General features: G+C 54.7%; 2 protein-coding genes across 2 annotated transcripts; one reads left to right on the top strand and one right to left on the bottom strand.

Annotated features, from left to right (window-relative positions):
• Positions 1–454: 454 nt before the first annotated feature.
• On the bottom strand, positions 455–3,958 carry PCNA (proliferating cell nuclear antigen). The gene is made up of 6 exons (XM_056508561.1): positions 3,202–3,958; positions 2,190–2,287; positions 1,721–1,788; positions 1,368–1,562; positions 971–1,094; positions 455–872 (listed from the first exon to the last, which is right to left on the bottom strand). The coding sequence occupies exons 1-6, from the start codon at positions 3,420–3,422 to the stop codon at positions 790–792; spliced, it is 789 nt and encodes a 262-aa protein (XP_056364536.1). The 5' UTR covers positions 3,423–3,958; the 3' UTR covers positions 455–789.
• A 77-nt stretch (positions 3,959–4,035) lies between these two features.
• CDS2 (CDP-diacylglycerol synthase 2) lies at positions 4,036–23,691 on the top strand. Its single transcript, XM_056508557.1, has 13 exons — positions 4,036–4,139; positions 13,132–13,274; positions 14,143–14,239; positions 14,799–14,896; positions 15,529–15,668; positions 16,033–16,091; positions 16,740–16,822; positions 17,654–17,741; positions 18,075–18,143; positions 19,001–19,153; positions 19,361–19,480; positions 19,982–20,085; positions 20,588–23,691. Exons 1-13 carry the CDS (start codon positions 4,077–4,079, stop codon positions 20,715–20,717), a joined length of 1,347 nt encoding a protein of 448 aa, XP_056364532.1. The 5' UTR covers positions 4,036–4,076; the 3' UTR covers positions 20,718–23,691.
• Positions 23,692–23,798: the final 107 nt, after the last annotated feature.

The raw sequence follows: 23,798 nt of genomic DNA, 5'->3' as shown, positions 1-23,798 counted from the left end.
TTTCAGACCCAAGTATTCTGGTTGATACAAACCCCGATTGTTCTGTGATGAACACGAATCTTGTATCAGTTTTCACACTCGGGCAGCAGCTCGTGGCCGGCACTGCCACCTGCTGCCACCCCCGGGGACAGCGCTGCATCCCGCCATTGTCCCCTGCACACACGGAACATCGGCACCGGGTGAGGTGGGAAAAGCCTCCATAGGATCACGAGTTCCAACCAGGGCAGCAGCGGCACGGTCACTATCCCCACACCCAGGGAACGGACTGGCACCTCTTCCACACCTCTGAGGGATCCAGGCTCAACTCTGAGCCTTGAGAAGGGAATCAGGGCACACCAGAAGCATCAGTTCACCCACCCATATTTAAACACCACAAACTCAAATTGATTATATTTTTTATTTCCAAGTTTCAGTCAGAATATCAGCTTCAAAAATAAACGAAGTAAGGTCACATAAACTCACGGGATAATAAAAAAACAACCCTAAGCTACAGCTCCACAGGGGAAACTCCAGGGAATATCTTGACCCATTAAATATTGCCCCTCTTCTCCAACAGCAGCCGAAAGGAGTAAAAAATTTCACCTTCAGACAGCATCCAAGAGATTGCTGGGAATACAGGAACAGACTAGAAAAACTCAGCTTTCCTATTTCCAATGATATAGCAAAATAGTGAGTTGAAAAAATATTTACAAAGATATCTACAAGACACAACTACAGTGCTCCCAGGATGCTCCAAGGCTCTGGAATTGCTGTCTCCAGGCAGGAGCAGATCCCCCAGTGCTGCTCCAGTTAAGAGCCTTCCTGCTGGTCCTCGATCTTTGGGGCCAGGTAGTACTTGAGGTGTCCCATGTCAGCGATCTTGTACTCCACAACTGGGGAACAGAATGAAAGGAAGGTTCATGAGGTTCTACATAAAACCCAGCCTCAAGTCTCCAACTGTCCTCAGGCAGAGCAGAGCCATGGTACTCACCCAGAGGAACATCTGCAGACATGCTGAGTGTGACCGTGGGGGACAGGGGCGTGGCTTTGGTGAAGAAGTTCAGGTACCTCAGGGCGAAGGTCAGCTGCACCGGCTCGTTCATCTCTATTGTGACCTGGGGAAGCAGCCTGGGCTCAGGAGAGGATCCCAGAGCCTGGCCCAGCTCAGGCAAAGGCCACCCTTGTGGTGCTGCTCCCACCCTGCCCTGCCCAGCACTGCTGCAGCTCCCAGGGTAAGGCTGAACTGGAGGCACTCAAGGACTCCCGTCCATGAACCAGAGACACGGCGCCGTCCATCCCTGCTCACTGCAGGGCTGACTAAGCCAGGCTATCCCCACCCCCCAGGGCAGGGGACAGGCTTTGCAGGAGAGCCCTGCAGCCCCACTCACAGCCTCCTCCTCCTTGTCCACGTTGCTGGTCTGGGACAGTTTGATGTTGCCGTTGCCCAGCTCGCCGTTGGCCGAGAACTTGACGCCGTCCTTGGCGCAGGAGATGACGACGGCGTCGCCGATGTGGCTCAGGTCCCGGCAGATGCGCGCGAACTCGGCCGAGGGCATCTTCACCACACAGCTGTACTCCTGCTCCTGGGCACAGGCAGCTCTCAGCCTGGGGCTCATGGGACAGCCACAGGGCTGGGGCTCACAGCACACCCACAGGGACACCCTGCCAGCACCAGGCTTGTCCAGCACTCCCCAAAGCAAGCTGTGTCCCAGAATCTGGTGTGAAACCAGTCATTACTTACTGGGATTCCCAGCTGCTCCACATCGAGATCCATCAGCTTCATCTCGTAATCAGAAACCTTCTCCTGGTCTGGAGAAGCAAAGCAGTTGCATCACATGTTTACAACAAGTGACAAACATCAAGAAAACTGCTGCCACTCCCCCTCCCTCCAAAAATGACACCTCAATAACGACAGAAAGGTTTTCCTTTGTTTCCTTAGAGCTGGAACTCTGGGAATTCCCTTACAGCCCTTCACAGGCTGTAAGGCTACAGCCAACGTCATCTGTGTGCAGCCTAAAAGAGTCTTCCTCTTACAAAGAAAATATTTATCAAATGGTGAAGTTTCAGTCTCCAGACTGTTCCAAGAATCAGGTGTTCCTTCCCACTCTTGCAGAATCCATTGCCATGTCCCTCCCTCCTGCACCCCTGTGGTTTATGATGCTGCCTGAACACATCCCAGTAACAAATGAACTCCCCCACCCAACACTCACTGGGCGCCTCGAACACCAGGGCCAAGGTGTCTGCGTTGTCCTCGGCCCGCAGGGTGATGATGTCCTCGTTCCCTGCACATTTCAGGATTTTGGACATGCTGGAGGAGAGAAAAGCAGTGACTCATGGGGCTGAGAGCTGACAGAGCAGAAGGGGACATGATATCGCAGTTATCAGGCTCTCCTTTTAACCCTGTTGGAAAAGTGGGTGTATGGGGAGACTCCCCAGCCTCTCTGGCCAATCTCTTCCAGTGCTTGGTCACCCACAAAGTTCTTCCACTCTGCAGGCTGGAAGTTGCTGTGCATCAATTCCTGCCTGTTCCTCTTGTCCCATGGCTGGGCCCTTCGGAGCAGAGCCTGGATCCATCCTCTGACCCCTTCCACGGATATTTACACACAGGGATGAATTTCCCTCTCTCAGCAGTCTCTTTCCGAGGCTGAAGAGCCTCAGCTGCCTCAGAGATGCTCCAGGCCCCTCATCTTTGTCACCCTCCGCCGGACCCGCTTCAGGAACTCCGTGTTTCCCCTCTCGCGAGGAGCCCAGAGCTGGGCACAGCACTCCAGAGTCGCCTCACGGAGCAGAACAGGGGGCAGGAACGATCACCTCCGTGACCTGCTGGGAGTGCTCACCCTGACGCTCCCCACAGTTCTGGAAGGACTTTCCCAGCGACAGGACCTTAAAGCTGTCACTGGCTCCCACAGGAGGCGCCATGGCGGCGGCCCCGCCGGCGCTGCCTTTTCCCGCCACTTGCCGCCGGCAGTGACGTCACGGCCGCGACGGCCCCGCGCGCGCCGCGAAAAACGGCGCGAGAGCCGTGAGGGGAATGTGGGGGGAGGGAAGGGCTGAGGGGCTCCGAGCGCCCCCGGGACCCCCCGCACCTCCAAACCCACCCCCCTGGCTCCCAGATCTCCCCTCACACCCCCTCCGGCAGCCCCCGCTCCCCTCAGCGCCACAGCCCCGGGCCTGCTCGGCCGCCCCACGGCAGCGCCCAGTGAGACCCCGCCGCCGCCTGACCTGGCCAGGTTGACGCCCATGGCGATGTTGCGGTCGCAGCGGTACGTGTCGAAGCCCTCCGATCGCAGCGTGAGCTGCACCAGCGAGACGTGTGAGGAGTCCATGCTCTGCAGGCTGATGCCGCCCGAGCCCAGGTCCCAGCAGGCCTCGGTGATGAGGTCCTTGAGAGCCTCCAGCACTCGCTTGAGCACCGAGCCCTGCACCAGCCGTGCCTCGAACATCTTGGCAGCACCAGCGGGAGCAGCGCACACTGAAGTGAACGGCAGAAAAACCGAAAACCAAGAGAGGCGGGCCGCCAAGCCCTTTTTATGCTCTCGGCCGCCCCGCCCTTCGGCCCCGCCAGCCAATCAGCAGTGCCGCTGTCGCTCAGCCCAACCCCCTCCAGGCTCACATACAGCTTCCCGCCGCTCTTCGGCCAATCCCAGTGCCGCTCCTCCACTTAGTCCCGCCCCCTCGTGCGGCGGGAGCCAATCACCGCGCGGGTTACACAGCCCGCGTCCCGCCTCGCTGCGCAGCCATGGCGGCAGGGCCGCGCACGGCACCTGTCCGTACGGCGCGCCTCTCCTCAGGCACCGCGTCCTGAGCGAAAACCGGCCGTGACTCAAACCCGTGTGTCCCTTAGGACAAGCCCCTCACGCTTGTCCCAGCGCCCGGGGACCTTCCCGCGCGCTCGCCCGCCCCCTCCCTCAGCGGCGCACTCGCGCCACCCATCATGGCGCCCCGCAGCATCCGGGTACGCAGGGCGCGGCCATGGCTCGGCCCGGGCCCCGCCCCCTCCGCCCGTCCCGCGCCGCCCATTGGCCGGCGGCCGTTTCTGCGGGGCCGCAGCGCCCCCTGGCGGCGGTGGCGCGCTGCGCGGCGGCCGCGAGTCCGGCATGAGCGAGGTGCGGCTGCGGGCCGGGCGCGGCCCCGGCGGGGCGCGGGACCCCCAGGACAAGGTGCGGAGCGGCCCCGGGGGCGGGAGGGGGCTGGGGGCGCGGGGGGACCGGAGCGGAGCCGGGGGCGCGGGGCCGGGGCCGGTGCGGGTGCACCGCGGGTCCCGCCGCCCCGCGGTGAGGCCGCTCTGGGCCCCGCGCTCGGAACTCGCCCCGCGCTCGGTTAATTCGGCTCTGGAGCAGCCGATCCCACCCCGGCGGTGTTCGGGGCGGGAGCTGCGCTTGTGGGATGGCTCAGGTGGGGTCACGAACCTGCCTCCCCTCAGGGCGCAGCGCGGCGCCTCCCGGCCGGGGAGTGTAAACCTGGCCTAGGGCAGGGTTCGGTACCTTATAAATTATCCCTGGGAATGAAACGGGTTACAAACCTGGCCTAGGGCAGGGTTCGGTACCTCCTGAATTATCCCTGGGAATGAAACGGGTTACAAACCTGGCCTAGGGCAGGGTTTGGTACCTTATAAATTATGCCTGGGAATGAAACGGGTTACAAACCTGGCCTAGGGCAGGGTTTGGTGCCTTATAAATTATCCCTGGGAATGAAACAGGGGGTACAAACCTGCATTTGTGGAGGGTTTGGTACCTCCTGAATTATCCCTGGGAATGAAACGGGTTACAAACCTGGCCTAGGGGAGGGTTTGGTACCTCCTAAATTATCCCTGGGAATGAAACAGGGGGTACAAACCTGCATTTGTGGAGGGTTTGGTACCTTATAAATTATGCCTGGGAATGAAACAGGGGTTACAAACCTGGCCTAGGGGAGGGTTCGGTACCTCCTGAATTATCCCTTGGGAATGACACCGGGGTTACAAACCTGCCTTAGGGAAGCGTTTGGTGCCTCCTAAACCATCCCCAGGGAATGAAACAGAGATTCCAAACCTGCCTTTAGGGAAGGGTTTGGTACCTCCTAAACCATCCTTAGGGAGGGAGCTGGGGGTTCCAAACCCCTCAGGTTCCCTTAGGGAAGGGTTTGGTGCCTCCCAAGTCCTGCCCAGGGAAAGCCCTCCCTGCCAGGGCTCTCTGGGAGTTTCATGAGCGTTGCCATTGCGTTTCTCCAAAGGAAAGAGTTTCCTTTTCATGGCAGAAAGCAAACCTGGCTCTGTTTTCCTGCAATGTCTGTCCTGTTCCAGCCTGAGCCTGGCTGGATGCTCACAGTCATTTGTCACCCTTGTCATCTACTCCTGCACCTCCCCAAAGAGCAAAGCACCATGAGGAATAAACACTCAGGGAAAACTTTGTAAATAACATTTGCAGCGTCACAGGGAGCCAAAAGCTGGAGGAAAGAGCGTTTCTTGCTGTGCTGCTGTTTAATGCACTTACCTTGGGGCTGGTCCATCAGCCCTCAGCAGCATCATATTGATGTTTTCTCCATTAGTGCACGAAGGGCACAGCTCAGAGCAGCACAAAACCATCAGATGGAACTCTTTTGCAATTTAAATGCAATTTTAATGTGATTTTAATGCCAGTTAAACACCTGCTGGAGGCTGTTACGGGCAGGTTTGAGGAAAGTTCCTGGTGCTGATGTGGTCAGGGATGTGGGACAGAAGGAGGCAGCAGTGGTGGGAATGGTCACTGTGGGTCTGGAGGCTGTGCCTCCCTCCCTGGAGCTCTCTGACAGGGAAGGAGCTCTGAGCTGGCTCCAGTTCTGTGCTGCTTGTGCACAGGGTGAGACCTTCAGGTGGGTTCACCTCAGCTGGGATTTACTCTGCAGCAGAAAACCTTCAGGGAGTGTGATATTCCAGAAGTGTGGTGGGAGCTGGAAGGCTGGCAGGGCTGGTACTGCTTCAGTGGTGCACACAAACTGGCTGGGCCAAGCTGGGATTGCTTTAGCTCCTCGTGCTGTGCCCCTAAAGAAGGTCAGAGGGCAATCCTGTTATCTGCACGCTGCTGTTTGATGTACAGGGAGCCCTCTGAGGGCCTGCCCTGGTGTTCCCTTCCAGCTGTGGCCTGGAGTGTCCTCACTAGAGACAGGGAGCGTTGATGCTGTGCTGCTCCTCGTAAGGCAGCTCTGAGTGAATTGCAGGAGGGAAAAAACAGGAGAGAAATGTTCCCAAGCAGTGAGGAACAGCTCCTCCAAGGTGCTGAATGTGATGTTTCATAACAGAAGGCAGTGATGGCAGCAGAGAATTTCCCAAAATGCCCAAATGCAGCTGCTGGGAGGTTATCTGGTCACTAATCCTGGGGGAAAGCTCCGTGCTCAGAGCAGTGTTTGGTTTCCTGCCCTGGCACCAGCACACCCAGCACACCCAGCAGCTGTGCTTCTAGTGCTGGAAAAGCCTGGGAGCAGCAGCAACACTCCTGGGTGCTGGGAGGGACATTCCCACTCCTGCTTGGTCACACTCAGAGCCTTGCCAGGGAGAGTCATTCAGCATTTTTATGTGACACAAACCCTGGAGGCTTCTGGAAAGAGCTCTGTGTTGGCAGGACTGCCTCACAATGGGATGTAAACATCAAGATCCTGGTGTTTTGTGCTCGTTGCCACTTTCCTGGTTTGGCAGAGCACAGTGGTCTTGGTGTGTCTGGGAGCTTCTTCCCAGTCCCCCCCTTGCTGCCCCACTCCTGCTTGTTTATTGTTGTTATTTATAGTAAGATCAGGGTGGTAGGGGATGTTCCTGCTGCTGCAGGCTGAGGCACTCAGAATGTTCTGTACATGGAGCAGTTCTCTGCTCCTGTTTCCAAATGTGCTGTCAGTGGTGTCAGTAGATGGAGGGTGCTGAGACGAGTGAATTTGGCATGTTTCCAAGCAGGAAAAATCCCCAGGACCCCTGGAGGTAAAACCCTTAAAATCCCAGACTCCCAGGCTGGTTTGTAAAGCCTGCTGTGGGCACTAAGACCAGAGTGCTCCAAACCCCATCCAGCCTGGCCTTGCTGACACCTGAGGCTTCAGGAAAGCACAGATTTGGTTTGGCAGGATCACATCCAAACACACTGCTCCAGGTCCACTCCCTGGTTAGCCCAAATAAACTGGACTGGCAGAGAAATGTGAACAAGACAGTGCAAGGCACCCCTTAGAGTCAGCAAATTAAATAGCTTGGTATGGTGGTTTTTCCCCCATTACGTTTTGGAAACATTTGTCCAAACTCCTGAGGAACTGAGGGTCAGAAGGCACCAGCCTTGGCTCTCATTTCAGAGGACAAAAATAGCCTTTTCCTGCAGGAAGCTCCCTGTTTGTTCTCCCCAGCTCTCCCAAACAACACAGATTGAAATGTCTGTGCAGGCACCAGCAGCCACAGCTCCAGCCTCCCTCAGGCACCAGAGGCTCTTGCTCTGCTGTTCTGTGTCTGCAGGGAGGTGCCAGCTCAGAAATGCCCCTCAGAGCCAGGAGAGCCCAGCAGCTCTCCCAGAACATCTCCATCACGGCTCAGAGGGGAGGCAGGTTCCTTTCTGAGCAGCAGGAAATCCTGGGGGAATGCCAGAACCACCCACCGAGTTTTGTGCTCCTTTTGTGCCCTTGAGCTGGTGCTGCTGATTTTCCACTTTTCCTTCTGATGTCCTGGGAGCAGCAGCCCCTGGAGTGTGTGTGCCATCCCTGTGCCCCTGTGTGCCATCCCTGTGCCCCTGTGTGCCATCCCTGTGGCCCCTGTGTGCCATCCCTGTGCCCCTGTGTGCCATCCCTGTGTGCCATCCCTGTGCTCCTGTGTGCCATCCCTGTGCCCCTGTGTGCCATCCCTGTGCCCCTGTGTGCCATCCCTGTGCCCCTGTGTGCCATCCCTGTGGCCCCTGTGTGCCATCCCTGTGGCCCCTGTGTGCCATCCCTGTGGCCCTGTGTGCCATCCCTGTGGCCCTGTGTGCCATCCCTGTGCCCCTGTGTGCCATCCCTGTGTGCCATCCCTGTGCCCCTGTGTGCCATCCCTGTGCCCCTGTGTGCCATCCCTGTGCCCCTGTGTGCCATCCCTGGCTGGTCCCTGTGTGCCATCCCTGTGCCCCTGTGTGCCATCCCTGTGTGCCATCCCTGTGCCCCTGTGTGCCATCCCTGTGTGCCATCCCTGTGTGCCATCCCTGTGGCCCCTGTGTGCCATCCCTGTGCCCCTGTGTGCCATCCCTGTGCCCTGTGTGACATCCCTGGCTGGTCCCTGTGCCCTGTGTGACACCCATGGCCCTGTGTGCCATCCCTGTGTGCCATCCCTGTGTGCCATCCCTGTGCCCCTGTGTGCCATCCCTGTGGTCCCTGTGTGCCATCCCTGTGGCCCCTGTGTGCCATCCCTGTGCCCCTGTGTGCCATCCCTGTGTGCCATCCCTGGTCCCTGTGTGCCATCCCTGTGCCCCTGTGTGCCATCCCTGTGTGCCATCCCTGGTCCCTGTGTGCCATCCCTGTGCCCCTGTGTGCCATCCCTGTGGTCCCTGTGTGCCATCCCTGGTCGGTCCCTGTGTGCCATCCCTGGCTGGTCCCTGTGTGCCATCCCTGTGCCCCTGTGTGCCATCCCTGTGGCCCTGTGTGCCATCCCTGGTCCCTGTGTGCCATCCCTGGCTGGTCCCTGTGTGCCATCCCTGGTCCCTGTGTGCCATCCCTGGTCCCTGTGTGCCATCCCTGGCTGGTCCCTGTGTGCCATCCCTGTGTGCCATCCCTGTGCCCTGTGTGCCATCCCTGTGTGCCATCCCTGGCTGGTCCCTGTGTGCCATCCCTGTGCCCTGTGTGCCATCCCTGGTCCCCCGTGTGCCATCCCTGTGCCCCCGTGTGCCATCCCTGGCTGGTCCCTGTGTGCCATCCCTGTGGCCCCTGTGTGCCATCCCTGTGGTCCCTGTGTGCCATCCCTGTGTCCCTGTGCCCCTGTGTGCCATCCCTGTGCTCCCTGTGTGCCATCCCTGGTCCCTGTGTGCCATCCCTGTGCCCCTGTGTGCCATCCCTGGTCCCTGTGTGCCATCCCTGGCTGGTCCCTGTGTGCCATCCCTGGCTGGTCCCTGTGTGCCATCCCTGGTCCCCCGTGTGCCATCCCTGGCTGGTCCCTGTGTGCCATCCCTGTGCCCCTGTGTGCCATCCCTGTGTGCCATCCCTGGCCCCTGTGTGCCATCCCTGGTCCCTGTGTGCAGGCTCAGCCTGGCTCCCAGCACATCCTGTCCCTGAGCCAAACCTCACTGGTGCTCTGGGATCAGGGGATGAATTTTCTCTGCTGTTTCAGCCCCTCTGCAAACATTCCTGCTTTCTGTGATGTTGTTATCTGCTCAAGGTCTCCATTTTTAGGCATGTCCTGATTTCTGTGCCTGTTTTCAGGAATATAGAATGTGGTTATTTTGGGATGGGGAAGGGAGTCCTACAACATGAATGAAACCTGAGCTTCTTGTGTTTTTTCAGACACCAAAGCAAGCAGCCAGGTGCCAGCTTGGTGGGGGAAATGAGAAACTTGGCTTTAATTTCCCTGCAGGTTTTTCACAGCACAAGACCAGGGTAAAAAACTTTGCAAAAAAAAACCCCAGTGCTTTTTTGGGACCTTCCCACAAACCAAGCCTAGAAGTTTGATTTTCCCTTCTGGTGTTAATGATTTCCAGACTCCTCTTGTTTCACCTGAGCTGCAAACCCCTGGGAGAGAATATCCTGTAATTTGGGAGTTAGGGGATGAATTTTGGCTGTGATGTCACCCTGGTGGGTCTGGGGGGCACAGGAGCTCTGGGAGGTTAAAGAGGGAACAGGAACAGAGCAGTTTTCCCAGATAAAGGAATTAAAGCCCCTTCTGGGAAACACTCAGGTTTTCATTACTGAGGCTGCTGGGTCTGTATTCATTAAATTAATTGCATTTGCTTTGATCCTACAGATGTGCTCAGAGGTGAGAACAGAGGTACACTTGGTCCCTTTTCTTCCAGCTGTCAGCTCTGTTGCCTGAAAAATCAACTCTGTTTCCCTTTTCAGCATTTATTTTACAATAACATTTTCTGTCACAGCTTTTTGTTAAAACCTGGCAGGAACTCTCAATAAAACAGTGCCTGGCTCCAAGGAAAGTACCTAAATAATGGCTAAATAATTTCTTGAGCTGATTTAATCTGCCAGCATTGAATACTTAACTGTCTATCTGTACTGGGCAGAAGATTTTTGGCAGGGAGAGAGCAGGCTCGTTTCCATGGCAACTGGGATCATGTCGTGGATATTTGTGTAAAAACCCTGTGCTCATGGATTCCTCTGTGAGAAAACCAGAAAACCATGTCAGGGTGAGCACTAGTTTCTTGTCACCCTCTTGAAGGAGTGGAGATGTTTAAGGAAAGCTCAGACAAACTCTGTGTATCTTTTCTTCAGGGTGATAAAATACCCATTGCCAAATGCTGCTCAGAGCTGATGGTTTCATGAACAGAAAAAGTGAGCAGGTATCTGGATTTCCCAGCTCTGGTTCAGCAGTCAGGACAGACAGCCCTTGCAGAGATTTGGGTTTTACTCTTCTCTTCTGTAGAAATCAAGGAATTAGGATAAATTCCCATTCTGGTTTTATTCCTGCCTTCCTTTTCCCCATGGTTCTGTAAGAAGCCTTCAATACTGAGATGATAAAGGAAGAGCCCTGGGCTCACCTGCAGGGTTGGACAGAAAAGCCCTTCAGCTGAATGAGCCCATGGTGGTGGGATGGGGATCCTGTGGGAGCTGTGCCCCAGGCAGTGCCACAGGGTGTCCCCAGTGCCACAGCTGCCTTCAACACGGTATTTAGCACCCACTCAGCTGCTTAAAGTGATGATTTCTAGCCTGATGGGGGCAATTTGCATAAAAGGTACAAAAATAGTGACAATTACTGTAGCCTATATCTGGCACAACGTCCTATAAAATCTGGGAGGGATCAGAATGTGACAGGGATCAGACTTTGGAAGGGATCAGGGTGTGAGAGGGATCAGGATGTGAGAGGGATCAGGCTGTGACAGGGATCAGATTTTGGAAGGGATCAGGGTGTGAGAGGGATCAGATTTTGGAAGGGATCAGGGTGTGACAGGGATCAGATGTGACACTGATCAGATTTTGGAAGGGATCAGGGTGTGGCAGGGATCAGGGTGTGGCAGGGATCAGATTTTGGAAGGGATCAGGGTGTGACACTGATCACATGTGACAGGGATCAGGCTGTGACAGGGATCACATTTTGGAAGGGATCAGGCTGTGACAGGGATCAGGCTGTGACAGGGATCAGGCTGTGACACGGATCAGAGTGTGACAGGGATCAGGACACCAGCTCGGTTCCACCCTCAGATTCCTCGTTCCTTGAGCTTCACTTTCAGCACCTTTCCCGGGGTGGAGGTGAGGAAGGCACAAGTGCTCTTTCCCTTTCTTTTGGAGTCTGAGCACTTTGGGAGGATTCTGATGATGATTTCCTTGCTTTGCACTTGGGGGGTGAAACCCAGGGATGCTGCTTGGATCCTTTAGCAGCTGTGACCTGTGTGGGGTGAGGGACACTGGGACTGTTTGGAGTTCTGTACAGAGAAGCTGTTTTGGTCTGGCTGGAGCTATTTCCATTGCTCCCAGGGGAATTCTGAGAGAATCCTTTTGTTGGAGAGCACATTGCAATGGGAGCAGAGAGCACAGGCTGCCCAAACCTGACCTGTGTGTGCTGCAAGATGCCAAATCTCTGCTCTCCAGGGACTTTTATCATTTCCAGTCTCTTTGCCTGCTGCCATTTGCAGCTGCCTTATGGATTCGTGCTCCCAGGTAAATGGCACTAAATCTGAGGTCCAAATGGATTTTATGGGTCAGTTAAAAAACCCCTGAACAAAAGCCAGGTAGCATTTCACCCGTGTGAGGGCTGGCAGAGGTGCTGGGCTGAAAGCAGACCCAAGCTCTTCCTTCCCAGGGGAAGAATGGAAAGGAGGAGTGTGGAGGGAGGTGACAAGGAGGTGGCACTGGCTGCTGCTGGTGGTGGCTGGAGCTCTGCTCATCCCTGGGAATAATCTCTGACATCACCGAGGTATTTTTAGCTGCCTCCACCTGCCAGTGCCTGGCTGTCCTTGTCTGATTTCAGATCCTGGCCTGCAGCCATTGGCACATTCCAGCTGAGGGAGTAATTACCTTTTCCTGCTTGGAATAAGGGAGCAGCTCCAGCCTTGCTCTGCTGAGCTGCAGGCACCCCCAGCCATGAGCTGCACCCAGCAGATTTGGTTGTTCTGCAGCTGCCTGGAAGCCCCAGGGGATGAGGTGTCATTGTCTGCAGAGCTCCCAGCATTGTCAGCTCAGCTCAGCTCCCCCCGTGCTTTTCCAAAGTCACTTTTCCGGGAGTTTTCAGAGAGCCAAGGGCTTGAACTCTGCCCTGCCTGGATGCTCCCCAGGGCGTGGCCTTTTCCTTCCTTGCTTCCAGGAGCAGGGTGAAGCTGTGCTGCTGAAATGGGGGGTGAAATGTGGAGCTGGGGGTTTGTCCTGTGGTCAGGGGCTGGGTCAGAGTCAGAAGTGCCACTGGGGAGAGCCAGGACTCAGCTGGAATCCCCTTCCAGGGTGGGCTGGGGCATAGCCTTCAGCAGCCTGCCTCTCCTGGTTAATTCAGCCCTAAACACAGGACTTTGCTCGGGGCTGAGTGCTGGAGCAGTCCGAGGGGCAGGAGAGCACAGCACGTGTCCCTCTGCAGCACTCGGGTTTCTCTGGGCCAGGGTGATAAGCCAGGCTCTTCCTCCCGGGGTTATTTCAGTGCCCTCCAGCAGCCAGCACTTCACAAGCTGTCTGGAAACCTGCACGTGGAGGCCTTTCCTCTGGCTAATTTGGGCAGTGTTACATTCTTTGAGACCTGCCTGGGGATTGGGACCTTGTAAAAATTCCTGCTAACAAGGCCTGGAGCACTTGCTGCTCTTGGAGATGCTCATTAACAACCTGGAGGCATCTGTAGCTGTGCAGGGAAACAGGCTCAGCTCTGTGCCTGCTGCTGAGGCTCAGGGAGCATCAAACCCCTCCTGGATGCACCTAAAACACCTGGGGATGGCTCTCATGTGTTTACCCCTGTGTAATCCAGAATACTTTCCTCTGCTCCCACTGGTGCAGAGTGGGGTAAGTGTTGGACAGCAGGCTGGCCCAGGTTCCTCCAGGCTGGCTGCTAAAGCTGCTTGGCTCTTTGTCCTGCAGGAGTCAGAGTCTGAGAACAAGCTGGATGGAGAGACAGCGTCAGACAGCGAAAGCAAATCTGAGTTTGGGGGCTCATCCCCAGTGCCCACCTCGGATGACACCCCAGAGGTGCTGAACAGGGCCCTCTCCAACCTGTCCTCAAGGTAATTCCTGAGCAGCTCTGTCCATCTGTCCATGGTGACACTCCCTGAGCAGCTCTGTCCATCCCTGAGCAGCTCTGTCCATCTGTCCATCCCTGAGCAGCTCTGTCCATCCTCCTGTGCCCTCCAGGGCTCTGCACCTTCCCCGTGGATCCCTGTGGCTCTGGGGCTGCTCCCCAAGCTTCCATCAGCCCCTCCCTGCCCCAGGCCATGGGAAGCAGCAGGGGCTGAGCAGTGCTGGGGGGTCTCTGCTGCTCCCTGGCAGCTCCAGGCCTGGCTGGGGCACACCCACAGAGCTCCTGGGTGGCTTTGGCAGCACAGGTTTGAGCTGTGGGGGTTTTCAGCCCTGCTGTCCCTGAATTCTGCAGGAATGCCTGAGGGTATTCTGTAAGGGCAGAATTTGGGAACAGGCTGGGGATGTTCTCCACAAAGTGCTTGGGAGAAAATTCTCTTGTTTATATCACAGAGAAGGTGTCTTCCCTGAGTGTGCTGTGAGGATGGGAGAGGCTCCCAGCAGGATGCCAGGGGCCATCTCTCCTCATGGAGAGCAGTGGAGAGAGGGGCAATGCTCCCCATTTTATCTGAATTTATCCTGCAGCTTCTCCAGGGTGTGGGAAGGCTGCAGCAGGACAGGAGCCCTGGCCCATCAGTGCCCTGGGAGATGCTCAGCTTTCTGCATTCAGTGAGGCTGGGCTGCAGCTGCTGCAGCCAGGCCTTTGTCAGCACATCAAGGTCTCTCTGCACCACTGACAGGAAACTTGGGCTTCCCAGGGCTCAGTTTGCTTCCTGTGACACACAGAGAGCAGAAGGGCTGTTTGCCTGCTTTGCTCAGTCTTGCCTTCCTCTGATGTTTTCCTTCTCTGTGGCCCAGATGGAAGAATTGGTGGGTGAGAGGCATCCTCACTCTGGCAATGATCACCTTCTTCTTCATCATCATCTACCTGGGCCCCATGGTCTTGATGACAATAGTAAGTGCTCCAGAGGGGTGTTGTGACCTTCCCTGCAGCAGGGAGAGGTTCCTGGGGAGCTCAGGGCCTCATGTTCTGGAGATCCTGGGTTCCTCTCTCTGTGCAGGAAACCTGGGAGCAATCTGCTGGTCAATATTGGGCTGCAGTTGGAACTCACACAAGGGGTTGTTAAAAACCTCCTGCAGAGGACAAGGGGGGGAAAAATTACACCCAGAATTTCCCATGTGAGATTGGGAGGGAAAAATGCCATCCTGAGCATCCCAAGTGGGACTGGGAGGGAAAAATGCCATCCTGAGCATCCCAAGTGGGACTGGGAGGGAAAATGACACCCTGAGCATCCCATGTGGGACTGGGAGGGAAAATGACACCCTGAACTTTCCATGTGGGACTGGGAGGGAAAATGACACCCTGAACTTTCCATGTGGGACTGGGAGCTCCTGCAGTGCTGATGCAGCTGCTGAAGGACCTTGTGCTCTGCACATGCTTGGCTTTTGTCTCCTGAAGGGAAGAGGTGTTTAAGCAGCAGGAATTGCAGTGCCTGGATGTCCTTTCTGTGCAGGTGATGTGTGTCCAGATCAAATGTTTCCACGAGATCATCACCATTGGTTACAACGTGTACCACTCCTACGACCTGCCCTGGTTCAGGACACTCAGCTGGTGAGTGAGGGGCTGCTCCCCCTCCCCTCTGTCCCCTTAGGGGACCTGTGCTGGAGCACTTGGAATGGAAAATCACAGAATCCCAGCATGGCTTGGCTGGAAGGGACCTCAGAGCCCACCCAGTGCCCCCCTGCCCTGGCAGGGACAGCTCCACTGTCCCAGTGCTCCCAGCCCATCCAGCCTGGCCTGGGACACTGCCACAGCTTCCCTGGGAATCCCATCCCAGATCTGGGGAGGCACAGGATGGAGGGTTTTGGGACTCACAGGATGGAGGGTTTTGGGAATCACAGGATAGAGGATTTTGGGACTCACAGGATGGAAGATTTTTGGGAATTAGAGGATGGAGGATTTTGGGAATCACAAGGTGTGGGATTTTGGGAGGCACAGGATGGAGGATTTTGGGACTCACAGGATGGAGGATTTTGGGAATCACAGGATTTTGGCCACCAAGGCCAAGCCCAGAGCCCAGCTCTGACCCATCCAGTGTGGGGCTCAGAGGTGCAGCTCCTCCTTGGGATGAAGGAGACATTCCCAAGCTGGGGGAGGCAGTTCTGCCTGGCAGAACCAAACCAGTGTCAAGACCCTTCAGAGCCTTTCAGGGCTCCTGCTGACCATGTTCCTGCCCTCTCCAGGTACTTCCTGCTGTGTGTGAACTATTTCTTCTATGGGGAGACAGTGACAGATTATTTCTTCACCCTGGTGCAGAGGGAGGAGCCCCTGAGGATCCTCAGCAAGTACCATCGCTTCATTTCCTTCGCCCTCTACCTGACAGGTGAGCAGCACCTGAGGGGTGCTGGGCTGGAGGCAGGAAATCTGGACACACAGCAGGGTCCACACACAGCAAATCATCTCTGCTCCCAGGCATGCTGGGAGCTGGCAAATCTTTTTGTACTAGTGGTGGCAAATCTTTTCCATGAGGTTCTGAGGGGAAACTCCGTAATGTTGATGGGGCAGCCAGGTGTTCACCTGCCCAGGTGCTGCTTCCAAAGCAGGGCTGTCCCACTGCACTGGGCTCTTCATTCCAGCCAAACCTCTTGTTCCAGTAAATCCCCAGCTGTGCACTGTTGTGGTCCAGATGTGTTCCTGGCTGCTGAAGGCACATTCCCACCACTGACTTTGCTCCTCTCTCTCCTCAGGTTTCTGCATGTTTGTCTTGAGCCTGGTGAAGAAACACTATCGCCTCCAGTTCTATATGGTGAGGCTAAAGTCAGGGCCTGGGGAGCTTAAAATTCCTGTTTGGTGTGGTTAAATTCAGGGCCTGGGGAGCTTAAAATTCCTGTTTGGTGTGGTTAAATTCAGGGCCTGGGGAGCTTAAAATTCCTGTTTGGTGTGGTTAAATTCAGGGCCTGGGGAGCTTAAAATTCATGTTTGGTGTGGTTAAATTCAGGGCCTGGGGAGCTTAAAATTCATATTTTGGTGAGGTTAAATTCAGGGCCTGGGGAGGTTAAAATTCATGTTTTGGTGAGGTTAAATTCAGGGCCTGGGGAGGTTAAAATTTCATGTTTTGGTGAGGTTAAAATTTCATGTTTTGGTGAGGTTAAAATCCAGGGCCTGGGGAGGTTAAATTTAAATTTGGGGTTGGAAAATGAGTCAGTCAGAAATCCAGCTCACCTGTTCAGGTCTCCCTTCAGCAGTGAGATGTTTACTGGAGCTGGGAGGTGCCAGACCAGTGTTGGCCCCACGGTGCCAGAGAAACTCAGTACAAGACAGCTTGTCCTGTTGGTGTGGCTGGCTGACAAGCAATAATAAATAAAAATAAAGGAGCTTTCTGGTGCTGGAGCTGTTCTGAGCAGCTCTCTGGCAGGCTGCACAAAGTGCTCTCCTCTCCTCTCCTCTCCTGCAGTTTGGCTGGACCCACGTGACGTTGCTGATCGTTGTGACCCAGTCCCACCTCATCATCCACAACCTGTTTGAAGGAATGATCTGGTGAGTTTGCTCTGCCCCCTGAGCTGCTCTGCCTTCTGCAGCCTGAACAAACCCCTGTGTTTTCACAGAGCCCCACACTGTGTTGGGATGGAAGGGGCTTTAGTGGTCATCCAGTGCTGTGGGCAGGGACCCCCCCATTATCCCAGGTCACTCCAACCTGCCTGGGGCACTTCCAGCATCCAGGGCAGTCCAGAGCCTCTCCAGGGCCTCACCACCATTATAGTAGGAATAAATTCCTAATATCTAATTCTTTTAATCTCCAAATTTGGTTTGGAGTTAAACTGTTCTCTGAAAAAAAGCAAATGGCCAAGCAGGAGGTGCTTCCTGTGAAGGACCAGCCTGTTCAGAAGAGCAGAAGATCAAGTGAGCCCTCAGAGACTTAGGCCTTGCTTTGTGCCACCTCACCATATAGAGAGATGTAAAGGAGAATTTGTAAAGTTGCTGTGGGGTGCAGGGACCTTTCAGGTGTCTTTGGGGCTGGGTAGGTGCTTTCTGCTGACCCCCTCAGTGCAGCTGCTGTGCACAGGGATTCCTGGGCCAGGAATGAATTCTGGCACCTGAGGTTGTGTGGTCCCCAGGTCTGGGATCCTCCTGCTTAGGGCTGAAATGCAGGGAATATTTACACAGAGCTCAGGAGGAGGGTGTTCAGTGCCCTGTGGCTAAAGCAGAGCTGCTGCAAACAGCCCTCTGGGGACACAAATTGATTTCTGGTCACTGCAGTGACCCCAGATTGCCCTTGGGCTGCTCTGGGCTGCAGGAGGGGATGCTGGGTCTGCCCTGCCAAGGGCCCTGTGCTGGCACTTGCCCATGGTTTGCCCTTGTCCCCTGCAGGTTCATTGTCCCCATCTCCTGTGTGATCTGCAATGACATCATGGCCTACATGTTCGGCTTCTTCTTCGGCCGCACGCCGCTCATCAAGGTTTGGGACCTCTGGGGCAAATCCTTCAACTTTGGCTCTTAGCCCTGGGCTCCCCCAGCCCCTGCTTTGTCTGAAGCAAGTCTGCAAATTCAACTCCAACTGAGACTGGTGTGCATCCCAGTCTTGGAGGCTCTGAAATGGAGTCACTGAACATTGAGGTTGGAGTTGAATGCCCAGCCATGAATGAACCATTTCCCACCGAGGGCTGGGCTCAGCTCCTGACCAAACTCCTCTTTCTGGGGTGGTGGCACCACTTTGTGTGGCCTCAGCAGTCACAGGTGAAGGGCTGCAGAGCTGTGTCAGTAATTGTCCCTTTTGTTCTCTCTCTGGCAGCTCTCCCCAAAGAAGACCTGGGAGGGTTTTATTGGAGGATTTTTTTCCACTGTTCTGTTTGGATTGCTGGTAAGTGGCCATCATGGTACTTCCTCCACTGGAGTTTTCCCTTCAGAGGGTCCCAGTATTCTGTCAAAAAAATGCAGTCAGGCTGAATCTGTGTCAGATATTTCACCTTCTCTTGCTGCCCAGGTTTGAAGTGGCCCCAGGCTGTGTGCAGGCACTGATGGAGCTGAGTGCTGGAGGAAGTTTTTAATCCCTGTTAGACCCTGTGATGTTCTCATGACAATAGTTAACCATTTCCCTCTGCTGCCATTGGATGGTGCTGTGCATCCTCTCAGGGGCTGTGTGGAGAATTCCACACTCCTGGAGTGCTTTGCCCTGTTTTTATGATCTCTCTGTGGCTGCTGTTGCTGTCCCTGCACCTCAGGGTGCAGCCTTGCTCTTCCTCTGCCTTCAGCCAATTCCTGCTGCTCAGGGGAGTGATCTCCTTAATGAAGCTGGCAGTGTGGTTCCCTCCTCCCTCATCTCCTTGCATGGCCTTTCCCCTTGGGAAATCCCTGAGGAAAACATGAATCTGTCAGTGGATAGTGCTGGGAATCAGGGAAAAATCAGCCTTGAGGCCTTGCCTTTCTCAGGCCTTTACAAGGTCAACAAACTGTAACAATGATTGTGCACCTGCAGGGTGTGTGAGACACCTCATCTTTTACAAAAGTATGTTTTGAGAGAGGTGTTGCCTTCTTGGACCAATGAGGTTTTTATTTTGTTTTGCACAAACTACCCTTTATATATGTGTAGTGTTCCTTTAAATAAAGCTCTTTCTCTCTTGCTTTTTCATCACAGGAGGAACTATGCTGCATTATCCTTTTCACTGCTCTTACAGCCTTAAAATGCAAGATGCATGCTGTTTGTCTCTTTTCCTGCAGCTGTCCTACGTGATGTCGGGGTACCGCTGCTTCACCTGCCCCGTGGAGTTCAACAACGACACCAACAGCTTCACCGTGGACTGTGAGCCCTCCGAGCTGTTCCAGCTGCAGGAGTACAACATCCCTGTGGTGCTGCAGTCTGTGCTGGGCTGGGTACGGCCTCTCTGCTCCCTGCCTGCTCTTACTGCTCTCACTGAGGGAAGGGCAGGGCTGTGTTCTGTCAAACCACAAAGGGGGAGCCCAAAGGGGTTATCCCAAGTCTGGGGGGACACTGCCCCACCTGAAAACCAGCTGAGCTAAAGCTGGGGGCAGGGAAGGAGGGGCAGGCTCTGAAAGGCTGCTGTGCTGTCTGTCCTGCAGAAGACGGTGAGGATGTTCCCCTTCCAGATCCACAGCATCGCCCTCTCCACCTTCGCCTCCCTCATCGGGCCCTTCGGCGGCTTCTTCGCCTCTGGCTTCAAGAGAGCCTTCAAAATCAAGGTGAGGAGCCAGCTCACAGGCTGGGCAGGAAACACAGTGGGTCTGTCACCTGTGCTCAGTCACAGATGAAATGCTGCAGCAGGATCTGGAGTTTTTGATCAAAAGGGAAAAGACTTTAAGGTTTGAGCCGTGATATTCTAAACCCTGCTGTGGTGCAGGTAGAGGAAGGAAGACCCAGCCAGGAAATTTTGCAATCTGAGGTTTCCCTTGATGTCTTGCAGGCTGGTTTCACATATAAACAGCCTGTGCTCAGTTCAGGTGCCTTGAAAGGTAAGGCAGGGTGGCAGCAGATAAACATTTGCCTTCCCTGACCTTTGGGTAACAGATGACTTGAGCCTCGCTGCCCCTCAGGCACCACAGGGAGAAACTTCCAGACATTAAACAAAATATTTCCTTGGTCTGACTTTGCCTTCTGGGAAGAACCGTGGCAGGGGCTGAGTGTGGTGAGTGAGGGCTGCAGAGATGCTGGGAAGGGCTCAGTCCATCCCTCTGCTCTGGCAGGACTTTGCCAACACCATCCCGGGGCACGGGGGCATCATGGATCGCTTCGACTGCCAGTACCTGATGGCCACCTTTGTCAACGTCTACATTGCCAGCTTCATCAGGTGGGTGACCTGCTGGGGCTGCAGGGCACCAGCACACCTCTGCTCTCACTGGCACCTGGAAATGCCAGGCAGAGGGAGGGCTGGGGGGAAGGATCTGCAGCAGAGCTGGAAGTGCCAGCCTCACTTGCCATGGGCTGTTATTCCAGTCCCACTGAACTCCTCTGTGTCCCTTCTGGGAATCCTGGACAGGTTTCTAGAGTCAAACAAGCAGGGAAATCGAATTTAGCAGCACTGAAAGCATTCTGTAGCCAAGCACAGAGGAAGGAAGCCTGTGGGTGCTTGAAGGAGGAGCTGAGGAGCTGTGTGTGGCTGCTTTCACTTCTGATAAGATGCACAGTCCTCTTCAGATAGATTGGGTTTGGGGGTTGTTTTGTGTTTCCACTTCACCCTCCCGTGCTTTTTGAGTCCCTTTCCACATCCCAGCTGGAGTTAGGGCTGGGGAGGGAATGCACAGCCCAGCAGTGAATGGAGCCCCATTGCTGACAGTGCTTTTGTGTTGCAGAGGCCCCAACCCAAGCAAACTGATCCAGCAGTTCCTGACCCTGAGGCCAGACCAGCAGCTGCACATCTTCAACACCCTCAAAGCACACCTGGTGGACAGGGGAGTTCTGGGCAGCCTGGAGGATGCATAGACAGCAGGTGGTTGGAACAGGACTGAGGACAGACAGGCCTCCTCCAGGGAATTCCTGGCTTGCCTGATCTAAGACAATAACAAGGCCTCATTTCACTGTAACTTCTCTTCCTTTCTTGGTAAATGTTTGCATTTGTGGTTTATTTTTTTTTAAATAATATATTTATAGAGCTTTGGTTCAAATGAGCAAATCTTGGCTTTGTAGCTGAGAAGGAGTTAAGGTTGGAAGGTTTGGGTGGAGCAGGAGGGTGTGGCTGTCCTGGTGGACTGTTCTGGACCCTTGGGGGTGTGGGCAGAGCTGAGCTTTCCCTGGGAGTGCAGGAAATTTCCCTGGTTTGGCAGGGAGGGGCTGAGCTGTCCCCTGCTCTGGGACCATCCTCCTCTCCAGGACACTGGGGGTGCAGTGGGAATTGGGAATCCCCTGGCCCAAGGAAGAGCATCTTGTACTAACCCAGCCCTGCACCTGCAGTGCTCTCACTGCTGCTTCTGCAGTGCCTCTCACATTCCCTCCCTCCCTGACTGGGCAAATCAGATTTTTGTAACCAATTAAACCAGAAACAGACTGGGAATGAGGAGTCAAGGAAGTGGCAGTTGTGTGTGGGAATGTGGGAGGTTCAGGTTCCTCCAAAACTGCTGGAAGTAAATAAGTTTTAAAGAACGTTGAAGTTTCATTGAGCAATTCCTGCCAAGTGAGAACAACTTTTAAATCACTTGGTTTGTTTTCACCCATTAAATAACCTTTAAAAACCACACTTCTTCATTTCTCCAAGGTTGGGAAGCCCACACTGGGGTGTTTGAAGTAACCTGGGGAGCAGTTTCCAGCCAGTTTTGTTGCTGGGTGGGCTCCAGCTGCAGCTGGGGGTTTGTTTTTTCAGGGATCATGTCTGTTCCTTACTTGAGTTGTAGAAGTCGTGCTGCTGAGTTTATCACAGTCTGTGTTGCATTTCAGTCTGGGTTCATTTCTCTGCAGGCTTCTGTCCTGCTTTGCTCACTGAATCTTGTCAGAAATAGTTTGTACTGCAAGTTTTATTGAAGTCCTTTCCTTTATTTTGTCATACTTTTTTTATTATTTAAAAACGAGAGCCCTAAAGATTGTAAAACTTTCCTTTTTTTTTTTTTTTTTTTTTTTGTGATCAGATAGTGAAAACATCCCTGTTTACACCTCATGCAATGTTCCCAAGCACGAGGTGACTCTGATTTTCCTTCTTTCCATAGTTTGTGCACAGGAGAGAGAAACTTTACCTTATTTTAACCTGGGGAATGAGTGACAGGGAGAGCTCATACAGAAGTACTTTGGTGTTTTCAAGCAGTTGCTGCCACAAACCTTTAGCCACAGACCCCCCATGTGAGACCTGCACCTGCTGCAAGCTGGCTTGGCATCAACAGAAAATGAACCACCTGAAACCCCCAAATTCAGAGCTTTTCCTGCAGATTCTGACTATGCCACTGCTTTATCTCAGTGTGTGCAGACACAGCACAGGTCCCAAGCTCTCCTGCACTTCTGCTCTGCCCCCCTGAGCTGAGCTTTGTGTTTGCTGGAAAGCACAGGCTGCAGAGAAGGCTCTGTTCTCACAAAGGATTCTCAGCTGGTGCTGGCACAGTTCTGCACTCAGCCAGTCCAGGATTGGCTTTGGTGTTCATACAGGTTTCCTGTTGTGGACTCTGTTCCCTTCCAGCTTGAATTAGGCAGGGGCTTCTTCTCTGTTGGTGGAACAAATGTTGGTCCAAGCCCCTGGCACAGAAACCACAGGGAGGGTTGAGGTGCTTCCCCCTGGCATTGCCACATCTGGGCTGTGTTTAACGAGGCCCTGCCAGGAGCACCCCTGGGGCAGGGTGGAGCTGCCAGGCTTTGCTTTGCCCTGGGGGCTGTTCCAGCTGCTGCTGCTCTGGATTCTCCCTGCCATTGCCAAAATCCCTTCTTGTGGCTCTTGGGCCACAGGCAGAAGTGACAGTGTTGATAAATATTACAAAGGTGTGCTCTGTTGATAGAAATTTCTTTGGTGGGTCTGTAGTCTCCTGCTTTAAACCTTTTGTTCCTCTTCTGTTGTCATCAGTGGGGCAAAGCTTTGCTGCAGGCTGTGGTCTGGGGCAGCTCTGGGCCTTTCCTGAGGGTGTCAATGCTGGCTCTGGGCACTGGAGGGCAAAGCAGTTCCACAGAGGAGCTGCAGCAGCAGCAGCAGCAGCTCTGCCTGTGGGTGGCTTCTCTGGCCAGAAATGCCCTGGCCAGACAATTCCCTGGCCAGACAATTCCCTGGCCAGACAATTCCCTGGCCAGACAATTCTCTGGTCAGAAATGCCCTGGTCAGAAAGTCCCAGTGTCCTATTCCAAGGAATGTCCCCTGTGTGCAGGGAATGTCCCTTTCCAAGGAATGTCACATTCCAGGGAATGTCCCCTGTGTCCAGGGAATGTCCCCTGTGTGCAGGGGTATGTCCCCTGTGTGCAGGGAATGTCCCCTTCCAGGGAATGTCCCCTGTGTGCAGGGAATGTCACATTCCAGGGAATGTCCCCTGTATGTAGGAATGTCCCCTTTTCCAGGGATGTTCCATTCCAGGGAGCGTCCCTTGTGTCCAGGGAATGTCCCCTGTGTGCAGGGATGTCCCCTGTGTGCAGGGATGTCCCATTCCAGGGATGTCCCCTGTTCCAGGGAGCCCCGGGCCTGGCAGGGGCCCTGCCCTCTGTCCCTTCCCCCCTGGGGCAGGGCAGGGCAGGGCGGGCCCGTCCCGCCCCGGGCACAGCTCGGTCCCAGAGCAGCTCCTGGAGCCGGGGCAGCTCTGTGCTCCTGCAGTCCCTGTGCAATCCCTGTCCCACCCCCGCTTCTTTCTCTGTGCAGTGTTCTTTTGTTTCCACCTTTAGCTACACAACGTAGAGTTGCCTTCCTTTGACTGAACGTTCGAATGTGAAATATTGTATATTTTAAAGTATTTACCCTATTTATATACTGTATGTTACTGTTAAATAAAGATAAATTCCATTATCGGGGGAGGACTTTCATTCAGCACCATGGGATGCTCCAGGCTCCCACTCTCTCATTCCCTGCCCTGTAGTTCTCCTTCCTAAGGGATTTTCTGGGGAGCAGACCTG

Source organism: Oenanthe melanoleuca, chromosome 22 (assembly GCF_029582105.1).
Source record: "Oenanthe melanoleuca isolate GR-GAL-2019-014 chromosome 22, OMel1.0, whole genome shotgun sequence".
NCBI lineage: Eukaryota > Metazoa > Chordata > Aves > Passeriformes > Muscicapidae > Oenanthe > Oenanthe melanoleuca.
The sequence above is the reverse complement of the archived record's forward strand: the minus strand, read 5'-3'. Positions and strand labels throughout refer to the sequence as shown.

Bases quoted from the DNA above. Each gene is read 5' to 3' on its own strand.
- PCNA (XM_056508561.1), bottom strand. From the start codon at position 3,422: ATGTTCGAGGCACGGCTGGTGCAGGGCTCGGTGCTCAAGCGAGTGCTG. The intron at 1,095-1,367 runs GTGAGTGGGGCT...CTGCTTCCCCAG, and splicing joins TGGACAAGGAGGAGGAGGCT to GTCACAATAGAGATGAACGA. The intron at 873-970 runs GTGAGTACCATG...TCTGTTCCCCAG, and splicing joins GTCTGCAGATGTTCCTCTGG to TTGTGGAGTACAAGATCGCT.
- CDS2 (XM_056508557.1), top strand. From the start codon at position 4,077: ATGAGCGAGGTGCGGCTGCGGGCCGGGCGCGGCCCCGGCGGGGCGCGG. The intron at 4,140-13,131 runs GTGCGGAGCGGC...TTTGTCCTGCAG, and splicing joins CGCGGGACCCCCAGGACAAG to GAGTCAGAGTCTGAGAACAA. The intron at 18,144-19,000 runs GTAAGTGGCCAT...CTTTTCCTGCAG, and splicing joins CTGTTCTGTTTGGATTGCTG to CTGTCCTACGTGATGTCGGG.